The 22,236-nt window shown below is 41.5% G+C and overlaps 2 protein-coding genes across 10 annotated transcripts in view; both read right to left on the bottom strand.

Annotated features, from left to right (window-relative positions):
- The window catches only part of LOC101078901 (potassium voltage-gated channel subfamily KQT member 2-like), a 22,187-nt gene extending 7,432 nt beyond the window's left edge, over positions 1-14,755 (bottom strand). For 2 of the 6 annotated variants that reach the window (XM_029834522.1, XM_029834525.1), the window contains exons 1-14: positions 12,997-14,755; positions 6,682-6,772; positions 6,463-6,589; positions 6,167-6,342; positions 5,519-5,644; positions 5,327-5,437; positions 4,483-4,578; positions 4,295-4,389; positions 3,691-3,750; positions 3,250-3,279; positions 2,685-2,738; positions 1,738-1,943; positions 737-784; positions 464-481 (exon numbers count right to left, since the gene is read on the bottom strand). In XM_029834522.1, coding sequence (XP_029690382.1) covers positions 464-481; positions 737-784; positions 1,738-1,943; positions 2,685-2,738; positions 3,250-3,279; positions 3,691-3,750; positions 4,295-4,389; positions 4,483-4,578; positions 5,327-5,437; positions 5,519-5,644; positions 6,167-6,342; positions 6,463-6,589; positions 6,682-6,772; positions 12,997-13,298 — 1,540 coding nt within the window. In that variant the 5' untranslated portion in view covers positions 13,299-14,755. The remainder of the gene's footprint in view (positions 1-463; positions 482-736; positions 785-1,737; positions 1,944-2,684; positions 2,739-3,249; positions 3,280-3,690; positions 3,751-4,294; positions 4,390-4,482; positions 4,579-5,326; positions 5,438-5,518; positions 5,645-6,166; positions 6,343-6,462; positions 6,590-6,681; positions 6,773-12,996) is intronic. The other 4 variants (XM_029834524.1, XM_029834526.1, XM_029834523.1 and 1 more) reach the window with 3 other exon arrangements.
- Positions 14,756-14,908: 153 nt separating this feature from the next.
- prex1 (phosphatidylinositol-3,4,5-trisphosphate-dependent Rac exchange factor 1) overlaps positions 14,909-22,236 on the bottom strand; it is a 54,118-nt gene continuing 46,790 nt past the window's right edge. The window contains exons 29-41 of one of the 4 annotated variants that reach the window (XM_029834510.1): positions 22,120-22,210; positions 21,868-21,999; positions 21,744-21,785; positions 21,386-21,603; positions 21,136-21,238; positions 19,839-19,982; positions 19,158-19,272; positions 18,330-18,396; positions 18,154-18,198; positions 17,541-17,716; positions 17,231-17,333; positions 17,001-17,068; positions 14,909-16,887 (exon numbers count right to left, since the gene is read on the bottom strand). In XM_029834510.1, the coding sequence (XP_029690370.1) occupies positions 16,845-16,887; positions 17,001-17,068; positions 17,231-17,333; positions 17,541-17,716; positions 18,154-18,198; positions 18,330-18,396; positions 19,158-19,272; positions 19,839-19,982; positions 21,136-21,238; positions 21,386-21,603; positions 21,744-21,785; positions 21,868-21,999; positions 22,120-22,210 (1,347 nt within the window). In that variant the 3' untranslated portion in view covers positions 14,909-16,844. The remainder of the gene's footprint in view (positions 16,888-17,000; positions 17,069-17,230; positions 17,334-17,540; positions 17,717-18,153; positions 18,199-18,329; positions 18,397-19,157; positions 19,273-19,838; positions 19,983-21,135; positions 21,239-21,385; positions 21,604-21,743; positions 21,786-21,867; positions 22,000-22,119; positions 22,211-22,236) is intronic. The other 3 variants (XM_029834511.1, XM_011621660.2, XM_029834512.1) reach the window with 3 other exon arrangements.

The following is a 22,236-nucleotide window of genomic DNA, read 5'->3' as shown; positions in this document are numbered from 1 at the left end:
ATTCTTTCCTGATTATATACTTTCATGTATATTTATGATCATTGTCCCACTGGAAGAGGTTATGGCTGTATTTCTTCTTACTTTATTATTTGCATTCATTTACTTTCTTTACAGTTCACCTGGCAATAAAACAACTCCACGTCATGTTTCACCTCCCTCTGTGTGTTAGAGTAACTGATGTCTCCTCTTCACTGTGACTTTTGGTGATTTCTGGTTGTTTTTTTCCCTTCAGCAATATGTAGTGGTTTATTATTTTCTACCCATTAAAGCAAATATCTTCTTAAGCGTGATCTTTTTCTTCATTATTTCTTTTTTAAATGCCTACATTATCTTTACAAGTGTATGCAACCTGTTAAGCACGCCTGTATCTCAGCATTTGCAAGCATGCAAGTGTTCTCAGGTCTATAAATCCGGCTGTCTTTTCCCCATAGTAGCTTGTCAATAAAATATTCCAGTGTCTTACTTATTAAACCTTCAATTGCTGCAAAGAGAGAGAGGAGAGAGATGGAAAAACAGATTTGTTATGGATGACCATGGCAGACAAAAAGACAAATTTCCAAACATGAAGACCACCAAATAATTTTTTGGGTTTCATGTTTGATAGGGACGGTCTGTCTCACATCTAAGATGATTAAAAAGCTGTACATATCATATACTGCATATGGCAAAATATGAATCTGCATTAGAGATTACACTACAACCTACGCTGATAGCATAGCATGATGGCTTGTCTAACCTGGAGAACGCTTCAGTCCCAAGTCTTCGTCCTGCATTTCAATCAGCACTTTATCATGCCATGAATCGGAAGAAGAAAAACAACCAATGAGACCAATTGGCTTAGACTCTTTTTAACACAAACTTCATGAAATGGTGAAGGAGGAGAACTGCTTGATTTTATGTGGCCTGAATGACATATGAATGCATTAGGTCTGTCCATATGATGAATGAATGCTGCACACCAAAATCCAATCCAAGCCCCAAAAAGGTTGTAGGATTCGTGATATTATCATGTAGAGTAAAAAAACTTAAAGGATGAGTCTATAAGATTCATATGTTTCCCTTTAAGCATAACAATTTATTTACATGATATGATGTAAAGATGTGCTTAAGTCTGTCTATTACATTGTCTTTATTGGAATATCACGTGACAGAGGATGGTTTGTCTGAATTTACATTCGCAAAAAAAAAACTTTTAATATTTTTTACGTAAACCCAAAACTTGGATCTAGACCCTGCAAATTAAGAAAACCATGTGATTTTGGTTCAAAAGTGTGACAGATTAGGTTAAAAAACAATACAGTTAATATATTTTGTAAACCCTAAGCAATTTGGGGCTTAAAGCATCTAACATCTTCCATCTACCATCTTCCATCTACCTCTAACACTGCAACACTCTGACCATCGCTTCAGAGAAACCACAATCTAAGATATGAATTAAATAAGTCCACCATTGAGAGAGCATGCCTGACTTCCAACTCAAAACATTAACTCAATTTTAAGTAACAAGTAAATGTTAATGACAAATGTGACACCAAAAAACTGCCACAAGATACCAACTAATATTGTCCAAAATCCCAAGCTGCTTCAGTGAGTTGCTTTGACTTGAGATTGAATTGTTTAAAATGCCCCCCACACACACACACACAAACCAATTTTGTGTTTTGACTAAAGAAAAGAGCTTAGCTCATTAGCTCACATATTGATCTGTTGAGCTGTGTCTGCGTGAACGTTCCTCACCCTCGGAGTTTTGGCGCGATGTGCTGCCTCGTGCCTTAAAGCTATTCTTTGTCCCTCGGTTCTTGTCAGTGAAGCTCCAACTTTTGGCGACCTTGTAGGGACTCGCCTCAACTCCTTCCTCTGCTCCTGGGGACTGAGCTTTCCCTTTTGCAAAAGGGGCTTTAGAAGGACTGGGGAACACCTTGTCCTTCAAGCTGGCCTTCCGACTGCACACAGCAAGCAGCGACAAAGGAAATGTTACTGAACAGCTTATGCGGCGCAGCTGTTTCTAAGTAACTCTAAGCATCATAATCCTATTTTCCCCCTTAATCTGCCTAATTCAACACTGAATTGAGCAAATCTTACCTCTGCAGAAATGCAAAATTGGCAATGTCCTACAGAAGAAGGAGCCATGTCCACACACGAGCATAGTGGAGCATACAGTGGGTCAGCCAAGCAGCGCGAAGCTACGAGCATGCATGCGTGGGAAGCAAGGTGACAACACACATCTCAAAAGGAACAGCCGTGATCTCACTCTGTGCAAAAAAAATAAAAGTGTCCACAACCGTGCCAAATAAGTCGACATCGTACTGTACGCTCTGCCTGACACACAGCAGTTGGTCAAAAGAAAAGGCGTTATATTGTTAGGTGGTTGGCGGTATGAACAGAGGTTTAACAGTCGGATCGGCAAAAAGGGCAGCAAGCAAATTAACGGCAGGAATGCACTGAGAAACAGAAACAAAACATCAGCTGAAATCACAAGTGCATATTTATCATAGAAATAGGCAGACTCTTGAGGCTATTTAAAGCTGCTACACCCCACAGAGCTGTGATACACCTGTGTTTACTGTTCTTATATGAGTCCTCCACTTTTAATTGTGCCAAAGGAGGGATTAGAAACAGCGGCAGGAATGTGGGAGACACGCAGACTTGCAGTATGGTTGTGAGTACGTGGGCAGCCACTATACCTAATAGCTCTTGGACAGCACCCACAAAGTCTTTCTTTGTGTGCATTTTCATTACTGGAGTGGAGGGCAGTAAAGGAGACAAAACAGATTAAAAAAAAAAAGCATTGGGATACGCAAAACACAGCAGTGTGTGCTGCGCAACACTTTGTGTGTCCAAAATAATGGCCATGTTTACACATGAGATATCATATTTGCACAAAATATGCTTATAAAGGACACGATAAAGTGTTACTTATCATTAATTACACTTGTTTTCTTTTGTCCAATGGTGTTCAATATATCAAGCAAAGCTCAAAAGTGTTCAAAATCACCTCTTTACTTTCTGAGATATTGCTAGAAATAGGTCAGAGGTGATCTTTGAGCACCGTGAGAGCAAGTGCAGAAAGACCATTCTTGAAAGAGGTATTTCACACACACACACACACACACACACACGCACACACACACACACATACACACACACACTAAGAGTCACATATTCTTTCAAGAAGTGTATCAGCAGCAACTGAGAGCGGAATTGAAGCCAGAAGGTACTGTAGAGACAAGAAACAATCTGATCCCAGACCTGGGAGACATTTCAGTTTGGGACTCCTTCCTGCAGAAAAGACATCAACAGAAATCAGTTTGTGTGTTACGTCATCATTGATCACACAGGGTTAATACTGATGCACGCGACACAAAATGCTCTATTACCTACATCATCCTGCGGATATACAGTATGTGATCTAAGCTGTAATGTACAACTATAGATCAATCCCCCTGATTTTTAACTTAAATATGAATAACAGTGCTAACCAAAAGTGTTTCAAAAACATCTCAATCCCCCCCTTGTGGAAGGCTGTAGTACAGCTCAGGAGTAGGGGAAGTTTAGATGTGTGTAAGTGCTATTCCTCTGCAGATTGGTTATGTGAGTAAGATAGATATGCTATAAAGTCAATGAGATGGTATCCTTTTTAAAATATCATTATCTCCAGTAGCTTTGTGGCTCATACGGTCATACTCATACCTGAAAGACTTGCCCTTTAGATTCCTCAGCAGATCCAACTGATTCAGAGGTGGGATAAATCTTGGGGGGGGGAGAAATACAAAGATCAGAGCTCTACCACCTGCGTGTTGAAAGGTTAAACGCTCCCTCCAGCAAGCAAAAAAGGTAATTCCTTTTTCTTTGGCACTGATCTATTCTGCAGGCCATCACCTTTTCAGCTCGGGTTACAACTATGACCGAATTGAATCTGAAACTTTTATATTTTATATATATCCATACAACCACACAGGCTTACTTTAAGGAATTTGCATTGTGAGAGTCAAAACCTATTTGCTGACTCATACGTCAAGGCTGAAATGTAAGCTAATTTTGCAAAGTAGCCTCTGGCCCTGTTTGGCTTTGAGACAGCATTTTAAAATGTTCATGTGTTCCTGCCAAATGCTGCAGCAGTCAGAGAAAAGAATGTGGTGTCTCATTCAACCAGGGTCTGATGCAGAATACAATAAAGGACACTCTCTTTTTCTTTAGCTTGGCAGCTTTAAAGGTGATAAGGGAATGTAATGCAGGGAAATTGCTCTATTCATTAAAATGCTGACAAATCCCCAGAGTGTAGTTTTTTACTCACCTGTACATTGGAACAGATACAGTCTGCTCATAAAAATCCCAAGTGCACACCAGGTCTGTACGAGAAAGGTTTGTAGCGTAAAACCTCCAGGCACCCTGGATGGAGGGTTAAAAAGCAATTTTAGTTTTTTGTTAAGGACAACGGTGGGGAAAAAAAGTATAATGAGAAAAGAAGGCTTGAGTGTGAACCTGGATGAGGCCAGCTGCAGGGTTACGCCTCTTCTCAAAATGTTTCTGCCTGTGTTGCTCCTGGACTTTGAGGGCAAACCCAGAACCCAGGATACCCTACAGGGAGACAGAAAGGTCAAAACTGAATTAGAATTTACCTCCATTAACCTTTTTCATCCACTTAATATCTGACGTAAAGTGTGTGCACATTTACATTCATTTATTGCGCACGCTAGTTCCAAGCGAATAAAACTGCACGTTTGTTTGAAGTCTTTTTAACTGGATGTTTCTAAAGACAACTGAACAACTGTTACCATCATATCATCAGCACCTGTGATTAGAATGAGGCAACCCACTGTAAATAAGAGACCTAAAATAGAGTATTTCTGTGCTATCTTCAGCATCCTACATAAACCTCTAGTTAAATTGAGACACAGAATAAAAAACAAAGTGCAAACTGTTCCTTCTACAATGAGAAAAACAATCCATCAAGTTATTTATTATTATCATTAGACTGCTTGTGGCCTGTTTGGGCCTGTTTTTCAGTAAATCAGACCATCAAATTAATCTGCCCATAGATCCATCAAAATAAACAATTTATTTATTATAATTTATATCCCAAACAAAGCCAGAAGGCTTAACAGTTAGTACTGTGTAACACCTTCAGTCCTTAGAGCCTCGAGCTCAGGAAAAGCCGAATCCATGCGCTTCATGAGCAGAATCATCTAATAATAAATACCCTCTTGAGTGTCAGATGTTAACTTTGAATACGCATATAGTTTAAAATGTTTAGAAAATGAGCTGTTAAGCAACACTGGGCTTTTAATCAGTGGAAGGTTAACAACAGTCCAACATTAATACTTACAGCAGGAAGTGCAAAGAAGGCCACCCCGATCATGCTAAACGCGGCTCCCAGCATGCGTCCATTCCATGTTTTGGGAACCTTGTCACCATAACCAATTGTTGTCAAAGTGATCTGATGAAAAATGCCATCTGTTACTGTTTGATTATAAAATGTACCTGCACACTGCATCAATTTATTGGACTTTAGGCTTACCAGACCCCACCAGAGTGCATCAGCGTAGGTTTCAAACTCCTCATTTGACTCCTTTTCCACAGAGTAGACCAGGAATGAAGCCAGGATGAGACACAGAAAGCCTATGTACCAGGCCGTGATGAGCTCCTACAGTGAAAATGACACAATAAGCCTGACGGGAACCCGAAGCAATAAAGCGCCATCCGAAACGTCCGGTGATTTGATAAAACGGTGACAATATTGGACGCAATTATGTGACTCGCATGCCCTCTGAGGCACACCAAGCATTTCATAAATGCCTTTTATTTCCCTCGAGCCCGCACATGTTGCACACCCACCCTATTTACTTACCACATCACATACACACACACACACACTTGAAGAAGCTTATTAGTGCAAGCAAATGATTCTATTTTCAAAGCTCATTAAAAATAAAGCTGGGAGAAACGTTTCCTCAAGTGGAAGAGACATTAAACACCACAATCCTGCAGCACTGAAAGCTTCACTTATAATGGTGACATGAAGGTTAGTTTTTAGTTAGTTTGAGGAACAGTACTAAGACTAAAGTATGGTTTAAAAGTGACTATACATCTATTTAGACTGTAAATGTTGGAAATGTTGATATGACATCACTGTCAAATGCACTTGGGCTGTCGAGCTGCAGTTCACCTTGCTGTGGGCATAAACTACAGATCCCAGCAGCTTCCAGGTGCCTCCTCGGCGGTCCATCCGCAACATGCGCAGGATCTGCAGAAACCTCAGGCTCCTGATGGCCGAGGTGGCGAAAATGTTGCCTTGAGATCCGGCAGCCAGCACAGACACTGAGGCGATCAGCACCATGATATCTGGGGAAAGACGTTACACGCCATCATTTCAATCTACTGTCATTATTAAGAGTTTCCTTTCATCTGTCACAAACGTAAATTTCATTCACTTGCGAAACCGTTCAACAAACAGGTCCTCACCTATGACACAGAAAGGCTTCCTGGCAAATTTCAGCCTCCCCCTCCATCCTCTGTATCGGCAGCAGCAGCCAGCAGACCATATCCTCACGATATACTCCACCCCAAACACCACGATGGTCACGATTTCCTGCATAGCAAACCCTAGTGGTGAGGTTTACCACTTACCCAGGATGCACCACATGTGGAGCAAGAGTTTACATGCAGAACAGCAATACGCACCAGGATGTACAAGGCACTCTCAGAGCTATTTTTGAACTCTTTGATGGTGGCAAAAACGGAGAGGATGAGACAGGAAAAGACCAAGAGGAAGCTAAAAGAAAAGAAGACAACAAAAATGTATATAAGCTTTGGATTGTTGTTGGGGTTTTTTAAACTCTATTACTTGTTACTTGTTTTAAAATTATTTGAATCATACATATCGTATTGGGAAACAGAGGCTTTGAAATGCAGATCTTCTATTAACAGGATGACTTTCTTCATTAAGAAAATTACTATTTGGGTGGCTGCAGCCCATTAAAGCTGACCTGGCCTGTGAGTGATTTCAGTATTGGATTTCATGCTCAGCTGATGGCTGCGATGCACCTCCGCTGATTAATTCCCAAAGCTCAGAGTAAGCGAGTGCAGTCGGGGAACAAAATGAATAATTAGAGCTGCAGTCCCCTTTTTAGTGGATAGAAGCCATAGTGCATCTGCAGCAGCTGCAGCAGTGGCTCGGCCACACATGGAGGGCACATGCAGATAAGGTGCACTGAATTAACCCAGTAGTAAACACATTTGCATAAATAAATGGGGTGATGAAGCAGTAAGATAATCCTTCATGATTGTAATGTAATTGAGTTATTTCATGTTTATGGTTGTTTTTTTAGAAAGAAATTGAGTAATTAGATCTGAGATTAAATAGAAACGATTCAGTCCTTTTTGTTTCTACATAAAGAAAACAAAGATGTGGTGAACATCACTAATGTCCACTAACGATAGCAGTCAGTAAACCAGCACAGAGCATTAAACTCAGGCATTCCCATCGGGTACTTCGGAACTCAGGAGCCACTTGCTTATGACGTGAAAGGTGTTTGAAAACTAGAAGGAAATAAAGGTATTATACTATCATCAGCTTAGTCTATAGAGGACTGGGCTGAGGAGAGGGTTCCTTGTTCAAGCTCCACTGTGGACAAAACTCGAGAGGTGTTCTGGTAGCAGGGGGAGGTGCCAGGACACCTTCAGCACTGCCAAGGTACTCCTGGTCCAGCTCATCCATGGGTGTGCCCTCCCCATGACCCCGACAGGGATCTAATGTCAAGAAAAGAATGGTTATTTTTAAGAACCGAGTTTGTAAGCCAAACTTGTATTCTTCATTTTATTATTTTGGCTCTTCCTTCAGGGGTAACATTGAATCATCCTCCCCCACCCCCATCAATCCTTTGCAAACTCTTCTCTCGGACCAGCTAACTTTGTATCCTCTTTCTCTGCATCCATATATCCAGTCTCTTGCCTTCCCCTGTGTAGGTCCTCTACGGCAGCTCCACCCTCACTGTTGTTAGGAATTAGTTTGATCAGGGCCCGAATGCAGACAGGAAACGGCCACCTAGGTCTCAAAAAGGGTTTATTGAAAGCAAAAGAAGCCTTGAACGCAGCAGGGAAAAACACGCTGGAAACCCTGGAGAAAGAACAGAGCAGGAACAGGGAAAACCACCAATAAAGGACCCCAAAACAACACCTAGGACCCTGACAACCATTGTTCTACCAATATATTTGGACATGTTCAAGCCACCTCAGCCTGGCTTTTCTGGCTTTATTCTCAAATTATCAACATATTTAGATTTACTCCAGCAGTGTTTAAAACAAAACAATTCAGAACAGGCATTTTATAGCTCCTGGAGAATACTTCATAGTTTCATAGTCTTACAATGTCGACATCAGACGGTTAAAAATAGAACCGTCTTACTGCAGCTTTTTTTGTGAGTATGAGCTTTTGTCCTTTGTGTTAAATCTCTAATCATTGTTGCTCAGAGACAAATATCCATTTCTTTAGATGTAGATTTTCCTCAGTGCTCAAAGGCAAATCACACTTAGCTGCTGGATGTTCTGCAGCTGCCTGCTGCTTTCCTCTGTGCTGCTGATGAGCATTTGGCTTTTAAAAGGTAAAAACGCCCTATTAGGCGGATGGCATTGCCAGCTGGGATATGCTGCTACCGTTCTTCTCTCTTGGCTAAATAAAGGGCTCTTATATTCATTCAGTAGAATTCTCTTTGCACATGCAGCTGTTGTTCTGTACTGTGTTTGTTAGACTGAGGTCGTTCTGTGTGAGGGTTAGTGTGTTTTATTGGATCTCATACATCATTGATGGGTAGAGGATTCAGGGCTTTCTTGAGGAAAAGCGAGCTGGTCGTGTGCAGAAAAGCATTCATTAACTCTTGCTTGTCTGCATAATTTGGATTATTGTTAAGTCATCGTCTCTAGGGTAGAGTGATTAATATTTATAACATTGTTCTTTTTGATATGGTGATGATTATGGTTGATGTCTGTACAATTTGCAGAGCACAGGTGTTAATCTTTATGTTCTTTTGTTCGTTTTTATTTGTTTAATTTGTTAATTACATATGGTGTGTATTCCCCAATAATTACATCATTTAAAAAAACCATAGTTGTAAGAATTACTCAAATGGACTGATTTTATATACCTGAACAGATTTTATTCCACGCCTTTCCTGTTAGTCAGGAAAATCATATCTTGTATTCCTGACCTTTTATCCATGAGGTGCAGTATTGTACATTAAATTCAGGTCAGTCAGCAGGTCGGGCACATTTTTGTTTTACTTCCCTGGCGTGTGCTGAAACGGAACGTTGCTGTTGCTGTAGAACTGGGCCTCAGCGTTTGCATCAATTTTCTGACTGCAAATGACAAAGTTAATCAGTACCTGATGAGGAAGCTTTCCTTATTATATGAGTGGGACAGAAACCACTTCCTAAACCACTCAGGCTATTAGCTTCGCCTATCGTTGGGTTCAGCACATGCAGAGGTTTTAGTTTCACAGCTCAACCACAACTGTTCATGTTTATGAGTCTGACCTGGTGTTAACGTCCCAATTCACTATTTAAGATAAACAAATAACTAATATAGTTATACAGGGGATTTATAACACTCACCACTAGATAAAACAAGTATGTGTTTGATTTTTTTCTATTTGTTTATCCTGTGACTGATTTTAACACTTATCTAGAGAATAGAGGGTAGATCCGTGGTTAATCTATTTAAAGCGCAACATTAGGACAGGAAGTACGAAATAAGAGCTACTATGAGTGACATGAAGCAATTTAAATGCCACACTATTAGGAAAAGTGGTCCTTAATAAAATGTGACCTAAGAAAACACATCCCATTAACAGACAGTCGTAGGCAGCCACGCACACACATCGACTTTTTGTCAAGCTAATTCAGATGGCATCAGTAGAAATGTGACTGTTGATCAATCAAGTTGAACAGTCCGAAGCAGAAAAGCTTGCATTTCCTCCTGAGCTGTAGGTGGAAAGCCATCGATTTCCCCCTTCTCAGCACAACACTGGTCACTCATCACGCTAATTTTAGCCTGTGATAAACTCAAGGAGAGGACACAACATATTTCATGAAACAAACAGTGTCACCACGGCACCATCCCCACTCTGCGGGTCCCAGGGAAGAGTGTTCCCGGGTAATGAGCAACTTTCTGGGTCACTTATGTACGTGTGTGTCCCTGCTACTGCAGCAACCCTAATATACTGTAAATCATACTATATGTCACGGACAAGCTTAAAATGAATCTGTACCATACATGAGGCCAAGTGAACCAAATCTCCCCTTAGATAGAGCTTGCCTGGCAAATTCCAAAAAGTAATAATAAAGACTTATTATGATTTTTCTGACAAGAGATACAAACCCATTAGTGAGGCTGTGCTGATTCAGAAAAATACACATAGAGACATTAACTATAACTAGGCAAAACACATCAATCAGGCCCCTCCAGGACATCAAATCTCCTTCGAGAATGCCCCACTGGCATTCAGGAGGAGCCTTGGAAGCTCAGCAGGATTGCTGACAGGTCCAGTTAATGTAGAAGAATCGGCACTGGAGAAAGAACAGCTTCACAGAAAACATCAGCTAGAGTTGGATGAGCTCCGGCTGCTGCACCGCTTCAGGACCCAGATGACTCATTGTTTGTGGTGGAAGCACGAAGCCAGGCTCTGAAGCAGCAATCGCTGAAGCAAAATGTCAACACGGCACTTTATGATTCAAAGCTCGAGCGTCAGAGGGATTATGTCAAAGGATAATAGTTCATAGGACATAAGCAGGTCAAATTTCTGATCGATCAAAAGAAAGAAAAAGGGTTTACGGTATGTGTTGTAGCACTCATTGCTATTTGGTTACATTTACTGATAAATATGAGATCAGAATTAAATATAGGATGAAAAAAATTTGTTTTTTGTTATTTTTATATTAAATTCTGAGCATATATTTTCAGGACACAATGGCTGGATCTTGACTTTATTGGTGAAATTAATAGTGTTTGAAAAGTTTCTCATTATTTTTCGAAGTTTTTAAGACGAGTACTAAAAACGTGGACCAATTGTGTTTTACAAAGCTCATTGACTTCCTTTTAGTTTTTTTGTTTTCCTTTTTTAAGGTGTCTCTTAAGTTCTCCTTTTCCAATTTTCTCCCACAGCTGGAGTTTTCTGCCTGGAAACACTCAGTAACAATCTTCATCTACACCAAGTCTGTGAACATCTCAGCCTGCAACCCTTAACACTCTACTGGAAGCTGCCTTTGTAGATGCAGCCAGGCAGACAAGTACGCTGAATATAGGTTCTCACATTCCACTTATTGATCTTTCACACATGCATTGCAAACAAGCCAGAGCAGCAAAGCACAAATGGCCGTCTAAACTGAACATTCAGCAGAAGAGAAATGCACGTGCACTGGGCCTTTGCAGCAGAGTCTGTATGTTCAGCAGCTGACTGAAGTCCCAGCATGGCGGCTTTTAAAATCTGCCTGGAACAGTTAGTAGGCTGAATGAAGTGTTTCGACTATGAATAATGTATAGAACAGACAAATGGAACACAGCTGCTGTTTCAGGGCAGCTCTTTTCCTGTAGGGCGGGTGGTACTTTGCCAAATTTGACTTCCTGATTTCTCTATATAGCAGTTTCTACTGTACACTGTGAATTTCTGGAATACATTAACGCACAATAGCATACATGCCCTCAACACCTCCTAACAAAGTTAACAAAATGTCCCCCAAAATGAAAGTGGTGAAGGTGGCGTGTTTTGGGGTTTTTTTTGGCAGTGCTATTGTAGTCCATGAATATTTCAGGTCCCCTCACCCCCTGCATGATTCCCCAGATTATTTTGTTTCATTTTACTTTTTCAGACATGACTGGTGGGTAACCTGCATTTTACGTGTTCAAAAAGGAGACCACCTGACTGCCTGTTTTCATTTGCCTTGAAAGTCTCCACAATACTAACCATGGCAACCATTCCAATTGAAGGGAGTGGCCAGCTGTCAATCACATTTTTTGTGAATGTGCAAATTGGTTACAAACTATAAGAAAGGTAAGTTTTGGAGGTGAGACGTTAGGGTGGAACTGAGATCTTTAATGTCGTAGTAAAATCCCCAGATCACCTGGCATGGCTAAATGGGACCCGCAGAACAAAGTTACAAGACTGTGATTGGGTCATGGTGCGACCCAAAACTGATCAAAGTAGTTATAAATAGCTCACAAAGGCAGAACAAAGAACAGGCAAGTTTAAAAGGGGAGAGTTAAGAGATGCTCACAGCAGAATCTCTCTGGAAGAAGCTACTGTAACTGCATTCTGTTATAAATACACAAAAGGGCCATAGGAGACTTTTATCTGGAATGATGTAATGACCAGTGTGATCATTTGTCTTCGGGGTATCACTGAAGCTTTTTGAAAACTCAAAGTCCAAGTTTGAAAATTGTGGCGTTAGAGCAGTATGGGCTATCAGTTGCATTATGGGACACGTAAAAGGCAACATCTGAAACGGAATTTGCGCCACATTTATCTGCATTTAAGCCTCAACTTTGTAAAATTGAGTTCCAGGATTGCTGCAGGGCTGAACTAGAGACCGAAAATGATGTTCCGATCTAATGACATCACCCGGTTCCCCCCCTCCCCAATCGAACTCTCTGTCTCTCTGTCTCTCTCTCTCTCTCACACACACACACACACACACACACACCCACACACACGCACACACACACACACACCCACACACACACACACACACCTTGTGAGTAGCAGTGACGCGGAGCTGTCCACAGACTGCGGTGCTGAAACATTTTTTTCCGGATACATCTGTGATAATGAGCTGCGATAATATCAGTTGTCAGTTGAGTTCTGCGGGTAATCAGTACCTCTGGCGGCATAAAGACACTTTAAGACTCATCATTTGATCTAGATGATACCACGCAGCAGCCACACGGCGTCCCCCCCAAAAAATAAATAAATAAAATTTTGGAAATGGCCACGATGACAGTCAACTTACACATAAGCGTGATAGACGAACGCCCATCCCCGCGGCCGCTCCAACGCATTATACAAGAAATTCTGTAGTTTTCGGTAGCTGGCGTTTTTCTTGGTCGGTCTGGGTCTTCCTGTGGAGATGCTGGACCCCCGTCTGCAGAGGATGCTGCTCCGCTTATGGGCGCCGTCCGGACCCGCAATGAGCAGCGCCCCATCCCTGCTGGACTCCGGAGCCCCCGGGTCCAGTCCCACAAAGCCGACTCTGTGTTTCTTCTCGCCGTCTTCAGCTGGGTAGACCCCGCCGTTCAAAGACTTCTGCACCATCCTAAAGTCGAGCCCACTCTGACGAGGAGTTGTCCGTGTCCTTGCAGCGGGGATACATCACCGGCGCTGAGGGGTGTGTGCTGCTGCTGCTGCTGCTGCTGCTGCTGTTCCCCCTTCACACCAATTGCTAATAACCTTGTGAAAATTGCACTGTGTGTGCTTTTACCTCAACCTTTTCCCGGCGTTAGACAACATGCACGCGATTCTCATTCCAATCCAGTCAAATATCGGACAAAAGCCACGAAGCGGAACCATATTTAACACGGAGCCATCTATATTTTAAGCTTGTCAACGCATTATTTTAAATCATGCATACTGTATAATGGGATTTTCATGTAACATAAACGACTGTGATAGGCAATTATTTATTACAATAGTTCACTGAAGCCACCCAGAGTGAATTGTTGACTTGTGTACTTTGCACGTTTAGTGGTCTGGAGTGACAGTAGTGCACGACTAGGGCACCTGTTGGGCAAGAATATACAGTATCCTTTGTTTACCTTGAAACTAGCTCTTTGTTTGAATAACGCCCTCAGAGCACCACCAGATCGTCATTGTAAGGTATTAAAAGCACATATATTTGATCAGTACTTGAACGCAACGCCAACAGTTTGCCGCTTATTATACGCATCTATGTGACCACACCTGTTCTCATTCATGATTGCTTGTAATGATTTGTCAGTAATATTGCATAGTGAACAGCGCATTATCTTCACTCCCATTGTCAAAGTAGGTACTGAAGTAATGGATCCATCCAGTCCCACTTATGGTACCCCACCAATGGGACACCAGTGACATCTGTATGGTACAGTTTAATGAATGTCACAACATGAATAATATAGAATGAATAATGGAGAACTTTTTTGCCTCAGATTGTTTTGTCTGTGGAATTTAGAATGTCTTATACTGTATTCTTTCATGTGAAGTGCACTATGCTGTGCTGAAGTGTAGTGTGCACTGACCTGCTGACCTCTGACCCCAGCACCATGCTCAGCTCTAGCTGTGATTGCTCCGTGTAATTAATGAATTTGCATGATTCATATGTATGCTGTTCTCTATCTCTCCTCCCTTCTCCTCCTTCTCTACCGAGCCAGCCATCAGCAGGAGGGTCCCCTCATGTGAGCCTGGTCCTGCTTAAGGTTTCTGTTCTTTCCACTGAGATTCTGTAAAGCTCCAAGAGACCATTTTGATTGTAACAGAAGCTATATAAATAAAGATGTAAGACAACTGATTAATGAGAAATACTGTTTTGTGTGAAAGGGTCCTAAAATATTCTGGTGCTTCATGCTTTGTTCTTGTGGGTTTCCTGTGCTAGTGCTGACAATACATATAAAGCTGGAAAATAAAAATAAAAATCTTTCATCAGCAACTCCATTACATACAGCAGGAGGTTCATAGCAAGTTCAGTTTCTCCGTAATAAGCCTCAGGTTGGCTAGAAAGCAGAACACAAGGAATGAGCAAGAAGTTACGAGAAATTGGAATGAAAGACGAAACTGATTCTCTCTCAGTTGCACTTAGTCGTACTTTGCTTATACGGGCCAATGTGGAGGCAACATCACCCATCCACACAGCAGACAAACACATTGAAAACAACGAGAACTCAAGATAAACTCTAAACTGGGAACATTTTTATTTACTGTCTTGTTAAGATTGCATTTACAATTATAATTTTAGAAAGATTCAACAAAGATGCTTTGTACAGTTATTTTCAAGCAACATAAATTTGCAAATAAAGTATTTACAAAAAAACATTAGAATAATGTAAATCATTGTGTAATCACTGACATAATTGCCCAGCTACACCAACATGCTGCAGTCTTTTTCTTTTTTCTTTAAAACTGAAACACAGTTCAAACTCGATGACTCCTGCTTTCTGAGCTTACAGAGTTTAAGATCAAGTTTGAAACGGGCCTTGGTAAAAATGCGAGAATTTATTACCAGAGGGATGCAAAGGTACAGTGGTCATGCTACTCCAACATGCTTATTTGGAACCAGACAGATTTTAAATAAATAGGACTAAAAGTTCTGCCCAATGAATGCAGCATGTCACGTCGGGTTGCAGAAATGCGTCGGACCTTTCTAAACACTCAAAACCAGCAAGTGGTGAGTAAAGAAAAGAAATTCTCTTGAAATGCACTCAGGAATAGAATTTTTATGTCTACTCTATTATTTTCATAAAAATAAATGAAATTTAACTTATAGGGCTGCTCTGTAGTTATGAGACACATACTAACATTTTTCTGACGACGACAGTCTGTTATGTACAAGAAATGCTAGTCTGCAGTAGAATAATGCTACGGTGTTTTAATCTAAAAATAATCCCTTTGTCTATAGCAACCGATCCCATGGACAATTATGATACGCATTCTGAAACCTACAGTAAATGCACAATAGTCAAAAGACTGTGAAAGAACCAAATTTAAGCATTTATCTTTAAACAGAAGGCTAAACTTCAACTAATGTATTGAGATATGTGAGATATTAATAATTTTCCATCCTGATAATGTGGTCGATAATAGAGACAGCGGCCCCGTTAATTTCCTTTACTGATTTTAATTAGCTCATTTTCCATCCCTCTCTGGTACACTACCTGAATGTATCACCTGCAAGCATCATAAAAATATCACACATATAAATAAAAAAAAAACAAGCAGTTATTTCTAAAACAATGGCAGGCCATTGGTCCTTTAAATACTGTTCAAGACTGGAATGCTTTAGATTTTTTTTAATACCTGATAGTTTAAGTGAGAGATAAAATGCTCTTTCTGGACACAATAAATAACTATCCTTCATATAGTGCAGTAATACAGTACGTACACTAATCCTACAGTAATTGCACGGTAACCACATACAATGGGCTGAAGAATGAGCACCCCCCTCACAATCTAAACACCCGTCTTCTCATCTGCTCATCAATCCCTACTTACCCCTCGTCTGTTCGTTTGCATTTGTTGCATCCGTTCCTCCAGCTAAAATATGAGAATTCAAATTTGACGTCACACAGGGTCCAAACACTGAGCCTTGGGGAACAACGCCGCCTCCCAAAACAGAAGGGGACAGTCCTCTGGAGTTGCAGTCCAAGGCGAGAATGAGAACATCGGAATTTAAGACAGTCAGCTACAGGTAGTTTGGTTAATCCAGTTAATGACACAAGCTTGGTTATGGGCATAATCACTGGCTGTCTTCCTTTAGAGGCCTTAAAAAGGCAACTCCATTGCACCAGTTTTCAAGTCATCCATGCCAATGTTTTAGTCAGTTAAAGCAACCTTGCTATTATAGAGGGCTTTCATGTATAACACAAAATGGTTCACAGGTCTCATTGTAGGTGCTCCCTGACAGCTGACAATGGTCATTAATACAGTCTCATTTAAGCTGCATGGTGTCCATGATGGAATGATCCCTGTAAGGCAGTGGGACAGCAGATGGGGAGGATCTTTCCACCGCCAGCAACTCTTGGTAAGAAAGCAGTGAAACTTCTGTTCCGGTCCCGCTCCGTTTTCTACATTTACCCATTCCCTAGTGAGTTCTTTGACGTAGTTCTTTCACTAAAGATCTCCATCTGAGGGTGGCAGACAAAGCTTGAAGAGTCTGTTGGGGTGGGGGAAAAAAAGACGTGATGGGAAATGGCGCCCGACACAGTGAACAGTATTATTTGCTGAGGGGGTTAGAACGAGGTGCCCCCGAATGTCTTTAGCTCCTACCTGGGGAATGATGGCGGCATCTGGTCCATCACCTTGAGGTTTTTTGCAGAAAGCTCAACTCTTGTTCCCTGGAGCAAGGGAAGAGCATTATTAACTGCCGGAATAAACAGATATTTACATCTGAACTTATCAGCCCTCATCGGTCCGCAATCCCACTAAAACAAAACCAAAAAGGCGCACGCACCACACGGTGTTGATGTGCCTGAAAATAAACGCCCTGTGACATCTACCTGTTTGCGCATTATGTCCATGGTCTGCATGATGCAGCGTGGCAGGAGGCCATGGTTCCTGGCTAAGATCATCGCCTGCTCCAGAGTCACGTTTAGGGTGCATCTGCAAAGAACAAAAAAGCAAAAGGTGAATGCTGTGCGCACAACGTCCGTGCACGCAATCCTGACAAAGAGGTGTAGCTACTATTTTGAGGTGGTTTTTGTTGAGCGTGTCATCACTATTACACTGTGTTAACACTTATTCACTTGACAGTCCGCTCATTCCACATAAGCCTTAATGGGAATAATGCTGGGATGTAGCCAGGCTTACCTATGCATGCCGGTGCCACACATGGTGATGTGGCAGGCTCCCAGGCGGTTACACAGCTCAGAGGACACACACAGCACACTGACACCTGAGGGGTGGCCCTGGGTGCCTGGGCGCACATTGACGTAGGACTGCATGAGTCGGCAAAGATCATCCAACGTGTTCAGGGGTCGCAGCAGCTACAAAGAGGAGACAGTTTCGGTTTGAGAGTGTTCTGTTGACGTCAAAAGAGTGAGCTCATTTTTAATGATAATTATGGGGGGCGTTAGTGCATCAAAAGCTTTGCCTAAATTTAGTGACAGTGAAAATACCACTAATATCTTTATTAGAAACAGTTCACCAACAAAGTAGTGTCATGTTAAGGTGGTCTACTAACAGCAAAGCAGAGGACATTCAAATCTGAGGCTCATTTTTTGGCAGGTTCTTTAATCTACTGGATCTAATGGCTGGGATAGCTACAGTCAGTTTAACAGGCTGGTTTTCTTAACCCTCGTTCAGTGTTCAAATGGAGGATGCTTTTAATGTTGAGGTTAGTTGGAGTTAATAGGGTCTTGACTCGCTAATGGAAGGTGATGGGGGGAGTCCAGATGAGGGACCAGGACTTATTTCACCTTACTTTTGAAATGCTTGGCTGAAGGTCTCTAACTTCGAGGCCCAGTATCTGTGCTTGCATTTATATTTAGTTAACACACTCAATGTATACAGTAAAATTGACTTATAGTGAGTTTAATATACAGTTTATAGAGTGAGGTATTGGCCACAATAGAAGCAGCGGAGCTAACGTGTTTTTACCTGGTCTATCTTCATTGCTGTTGTATTCGAGTCTGTAGGAAGGTGAGACTTCTCCAAATAGAAAGCCCTATAGGGAAAGAAAACATATTTTTTTCCAAACCTCTTCATCCCCGTTGGAAATCTGCAGATTTTGTTTTTTTTCCCCACTGACTCGTGTGTCAGAGCTGAGTCATCTAGCATCTACAGCACTTCACTTTATAGAATATGCATCTGCTACCCTCCATGTTACATCATTTATTGATGCCGCCAGTTCATTTCACTGCAACGGAGGCATAACAGGAAATCATGACTACGTTATTGGGTTATTTAAGAGAACGTCATTACGGTTCAAATGGACATAACTGACAAAACTTATACAAAAGAAAATCTTTATGAATCTATGTTAACGACATACATGTAGATGTAACCAAGTCAAAAGTTTATATCTTATTTACTTAGTTAGCTGCATGACCTTGTTATAGAACATATTTTAAAATTTTTATTTTAATATTTAAATTTTTAGTTCAATATTATAAAGTTGTAGTTAACGGGAGATTTATCAATCGATGTATCAAGTTATTTAGCATCAAAACAATAGCAAATGTTCCCTGTTTGAGCAAAAGCTATGCTCACTCCTTTACTTTAGAAATATTAGGTTCAGTTATGGTTCATAGAATGATCTAGTTCAAGTTTTATTGCTCGACCCACAATCAAAACTTATTAAAGACTTATTAAACCTGACTTAATAAAACTATATTTTTTTCTCCATGGAATCTGCATGATATAAACCTTTTTTTTGCTTTTGTCACACAGCAAAGGATCCAACCATTGTTCTCCACAACGGTGTACCTGAGTCTGCGGTAGTATGCCTTGACCTTCTCCAGTGAGACCGCATTGATGCGCTGCTGGAACTCCTCCATGGCTGCGCAGTCCTGCTGGGACACTCCCTCAGTACGGTCCAATCCTTGAAAAATACGTCAGAGTGCATTAGAGCAATGCAATATCTACATGATGAATATCTGTGGGAAACAGTGTTAAAGCACTCCATAACCTGCAGTACAGACTGCTACCAATAGATGGCGATGTTTATCTACAGCGTAACCCTGCTCAATCGCTCCAATAGGTCTACATGGTAGCTCCCATGCACTTCAGCGAGTGGTTGGCACTTTTCTGTGGAATATTACTGGTTCTTTAGCGTTCCGACTTGGCGTGTAATTTTCTGCATTCATGCTGAGCTACTTAACAGTGATGAAGGATTTTTGGAACATGACAGCGAAAGGAGAATGTCAAGGATGGACATTTTCATCAACACAGTTGGTTTGGGTATTTATTTCCTCAATTCGAACATTTCAAACATGGTGCGTTCAAATGACTTCTAAGGTGTCCCTGAATCACTCGAATGAACTGATGTTTGCACACATACTTTTTTACTTTGCGATTTTTCTAGGAAACATGATTTTAAAAAAAGAACAAAATGCTCTGGTTGTGTTCCATTCATGTACACCCTTCAGACTCCGAGTCCAATCTTACCTCGAGTGAAAAGAACAGTGTGAAGTTTCAAGCTGCCTCCATTTTGCAACCGACTGGGCAGCTCACTAAAGTGACAGCTGTCCAGATACAGAGTGACTCTGAGGGCCTGGCGGCTACCTTCCACCTGGTAACACACTGGTGTGTCTGCAAAAAAAAAGAGAGGAGAAGTGAATTATGACAACTGTGTCAGTATAAGCGGTCAATATATGAAAATCAGAATGATCTTTTGTAGAGAAAACAAATGTTTTTAAAGTTGTAATTGCAGTAGCAAATGAATGAGTAGCAATCGATCAAACCTGAAAATGATTACTTGTATGCACAGCGGTAAGCTTTTATAATCTGACAATAGCTGACAGACATCTGCTAAAGTTTCCTAAGTGTGCCACATGGGCCATTCTGGGAAAAGGGAAAAGATGACCTTTTGCTGAGTGACTCCCAGGTCTAGCTCTTCCCAACAGAACCCATTAAGCCATAATGCGAAGAACCTGGCACTGATGCTCCAAAATGAACAAAGCAGCTTCCAACTCTGTGCTGTTTACACGGCTTGATGCTATCTAGAATAGAGCTCTCAGCTTCTTGGAGATGCCATTAGCAGACTAATAACAGTGTGGACACTGCCTCCACAAACCATTCACGCACGACTGCAGCAGACTTTTGTGATTTTGCATCAGAAAAAGACTGTGCTGCTGAATAGTAATACCTCATCATTCATTCATAGCTTTGACTCTTAAAATTTTGAATTTTGCTTTAAGCAGCAATCTCACTTCTGAGAGAAAACCAATTCAGGATGGGCTTGTTCTTCATATCTGCAGATTTAGGGGTTCAGTGAAAACAGACCCTAATCTAAATAGAGTTAGAACCACCCCAGAATCTCTAGAGCCACATCGCCTCAGCGATCACTGAGGACAAACCAAAATCTTTACTCTGAAATGTGGATTTCCAATATTAACCATTTAATTAAAACAGAATTGAGGCCAAAGGTCCATTTTTCTCCTGAGCCATGCTGGAGTAGATCCAGAAAAATATTAGAATAAGCTCTTAGATATACAAATATGTATTTATACGTTATAAAACACGACTTAACTAAAGTCTGTCATCTAAAATATGCAATGAAAAGGCTGTTGTTTAACGCCGACTCCCTCTTCAGTCATTTTCCACTAAAAGAGAACAACAAATCTTCAATTGCTACTATAAATCCACATAATGGGACAGACCAGAGTCAGTCGGACCATACAGCGGCCCATTTGCTGCAGAGGGACTTGAATAGGCAGAGTCTGGTTTTGTTCACGTCTCTTACTTGCAACAAGACACTCGTCTTCCAGCTGCCTGAAGAACACAGTCACTTTGTCCAAATCTGAGAGTGCTGCCTTGGTGTCTTCTAGCATGGTCTGCTCTTCTTTCTGATGGAAGAATCCACAGCAAGGAAAGGATTTTAAAGACTGTGAGACCATGTGGCGGACATCACAGAGTATGAATGTGGGTCGACATGAGGCTGAAATCTAAAAGGCATCCTTCCTGTGCTCTCACAACCCCAGCGCAAGTCTCACCAGATGAGGCGATAGCGTAGACTGAAAATGCATCAGCACGCCAATGACAGATATCTGCTCCAGCCACTTGCGACTGGTCTCCGTGCCGTCCTCCTGGTACTCGCCGGCATTGTTGAACCGTGACCTCAGTGCTGCCAAGAGCTGCTCGGCGAAAGTGCAGAGGGCACCTGTCGCCGCTTGGCAGAAGATCACATCCCGTCTGAGCTGCAGCGAAGTATCTGGTGGTTTAAAGACATGAAGAGCAGGTAAAGAACTGATCCCAGAGGCAACAACTAGCCTTATTGGGTGTAACAGAACCCTTGTTTTGTCCATGTTGTTTGTTTATAGTTTAATCATTGGAACTCATAGTAAACTCTACCTGTGCACTTGAGCAAAGCCAGGAGGAGCTGGTTCTTCCCATCTGTAGAGATTTAAAAACAAGCTGAACTGAGAAGCCGTAACTCTATATACCTTCACATGTTTGCCCTTGTCTTTGTACATACCATCCACAAATCTCTGGAGGCTCTCCACCAGGGTTTTGATGGAGTTGGGTAGGTTCCATGGGTCCTCCTGGATGTTCTTCTGAATAACAGAGCGACAGCGAAGAGTCCAATCTTCTGTTGGCCGAAATTCTGCTACAGTTAAAAACAAAAACACAATTGTGGGTGTGAGCAGTAATTAATGGAGATGAATTCACTGAACACACACACACACACACACACACACACAAAGACAGAGACAATTAAAAGGGTTACCTGGGTGGCTGTGGTCAGAGTAAAAGTGCTTGGTTTCTTCACAGGCCTTGGCCATGACTGGTCTCTTGAGTAGACTGTTGATGGAGTCAACCTGTATGGAGAAATGAAAGAACACAC

This window comes from Takifugu rubripes, chromosome 3 (genome assembly GCF_901000725.2).
Source record: "Takifugu rubripes chromosome 3, fTakRub1.2, whole genome shotgun sequence".
NCBI lineage: Eukaryota > Metazoa > Chordata > Actinopteri > Tetraodontiformes > Tetraodontidae > Takifugu > Takifugu rubripes.
The sequence above is the reverse complement of the archived record's forward strand: the minus strand, read 5'-3'. Positions and strand labels throughout refer to the sequence as shown.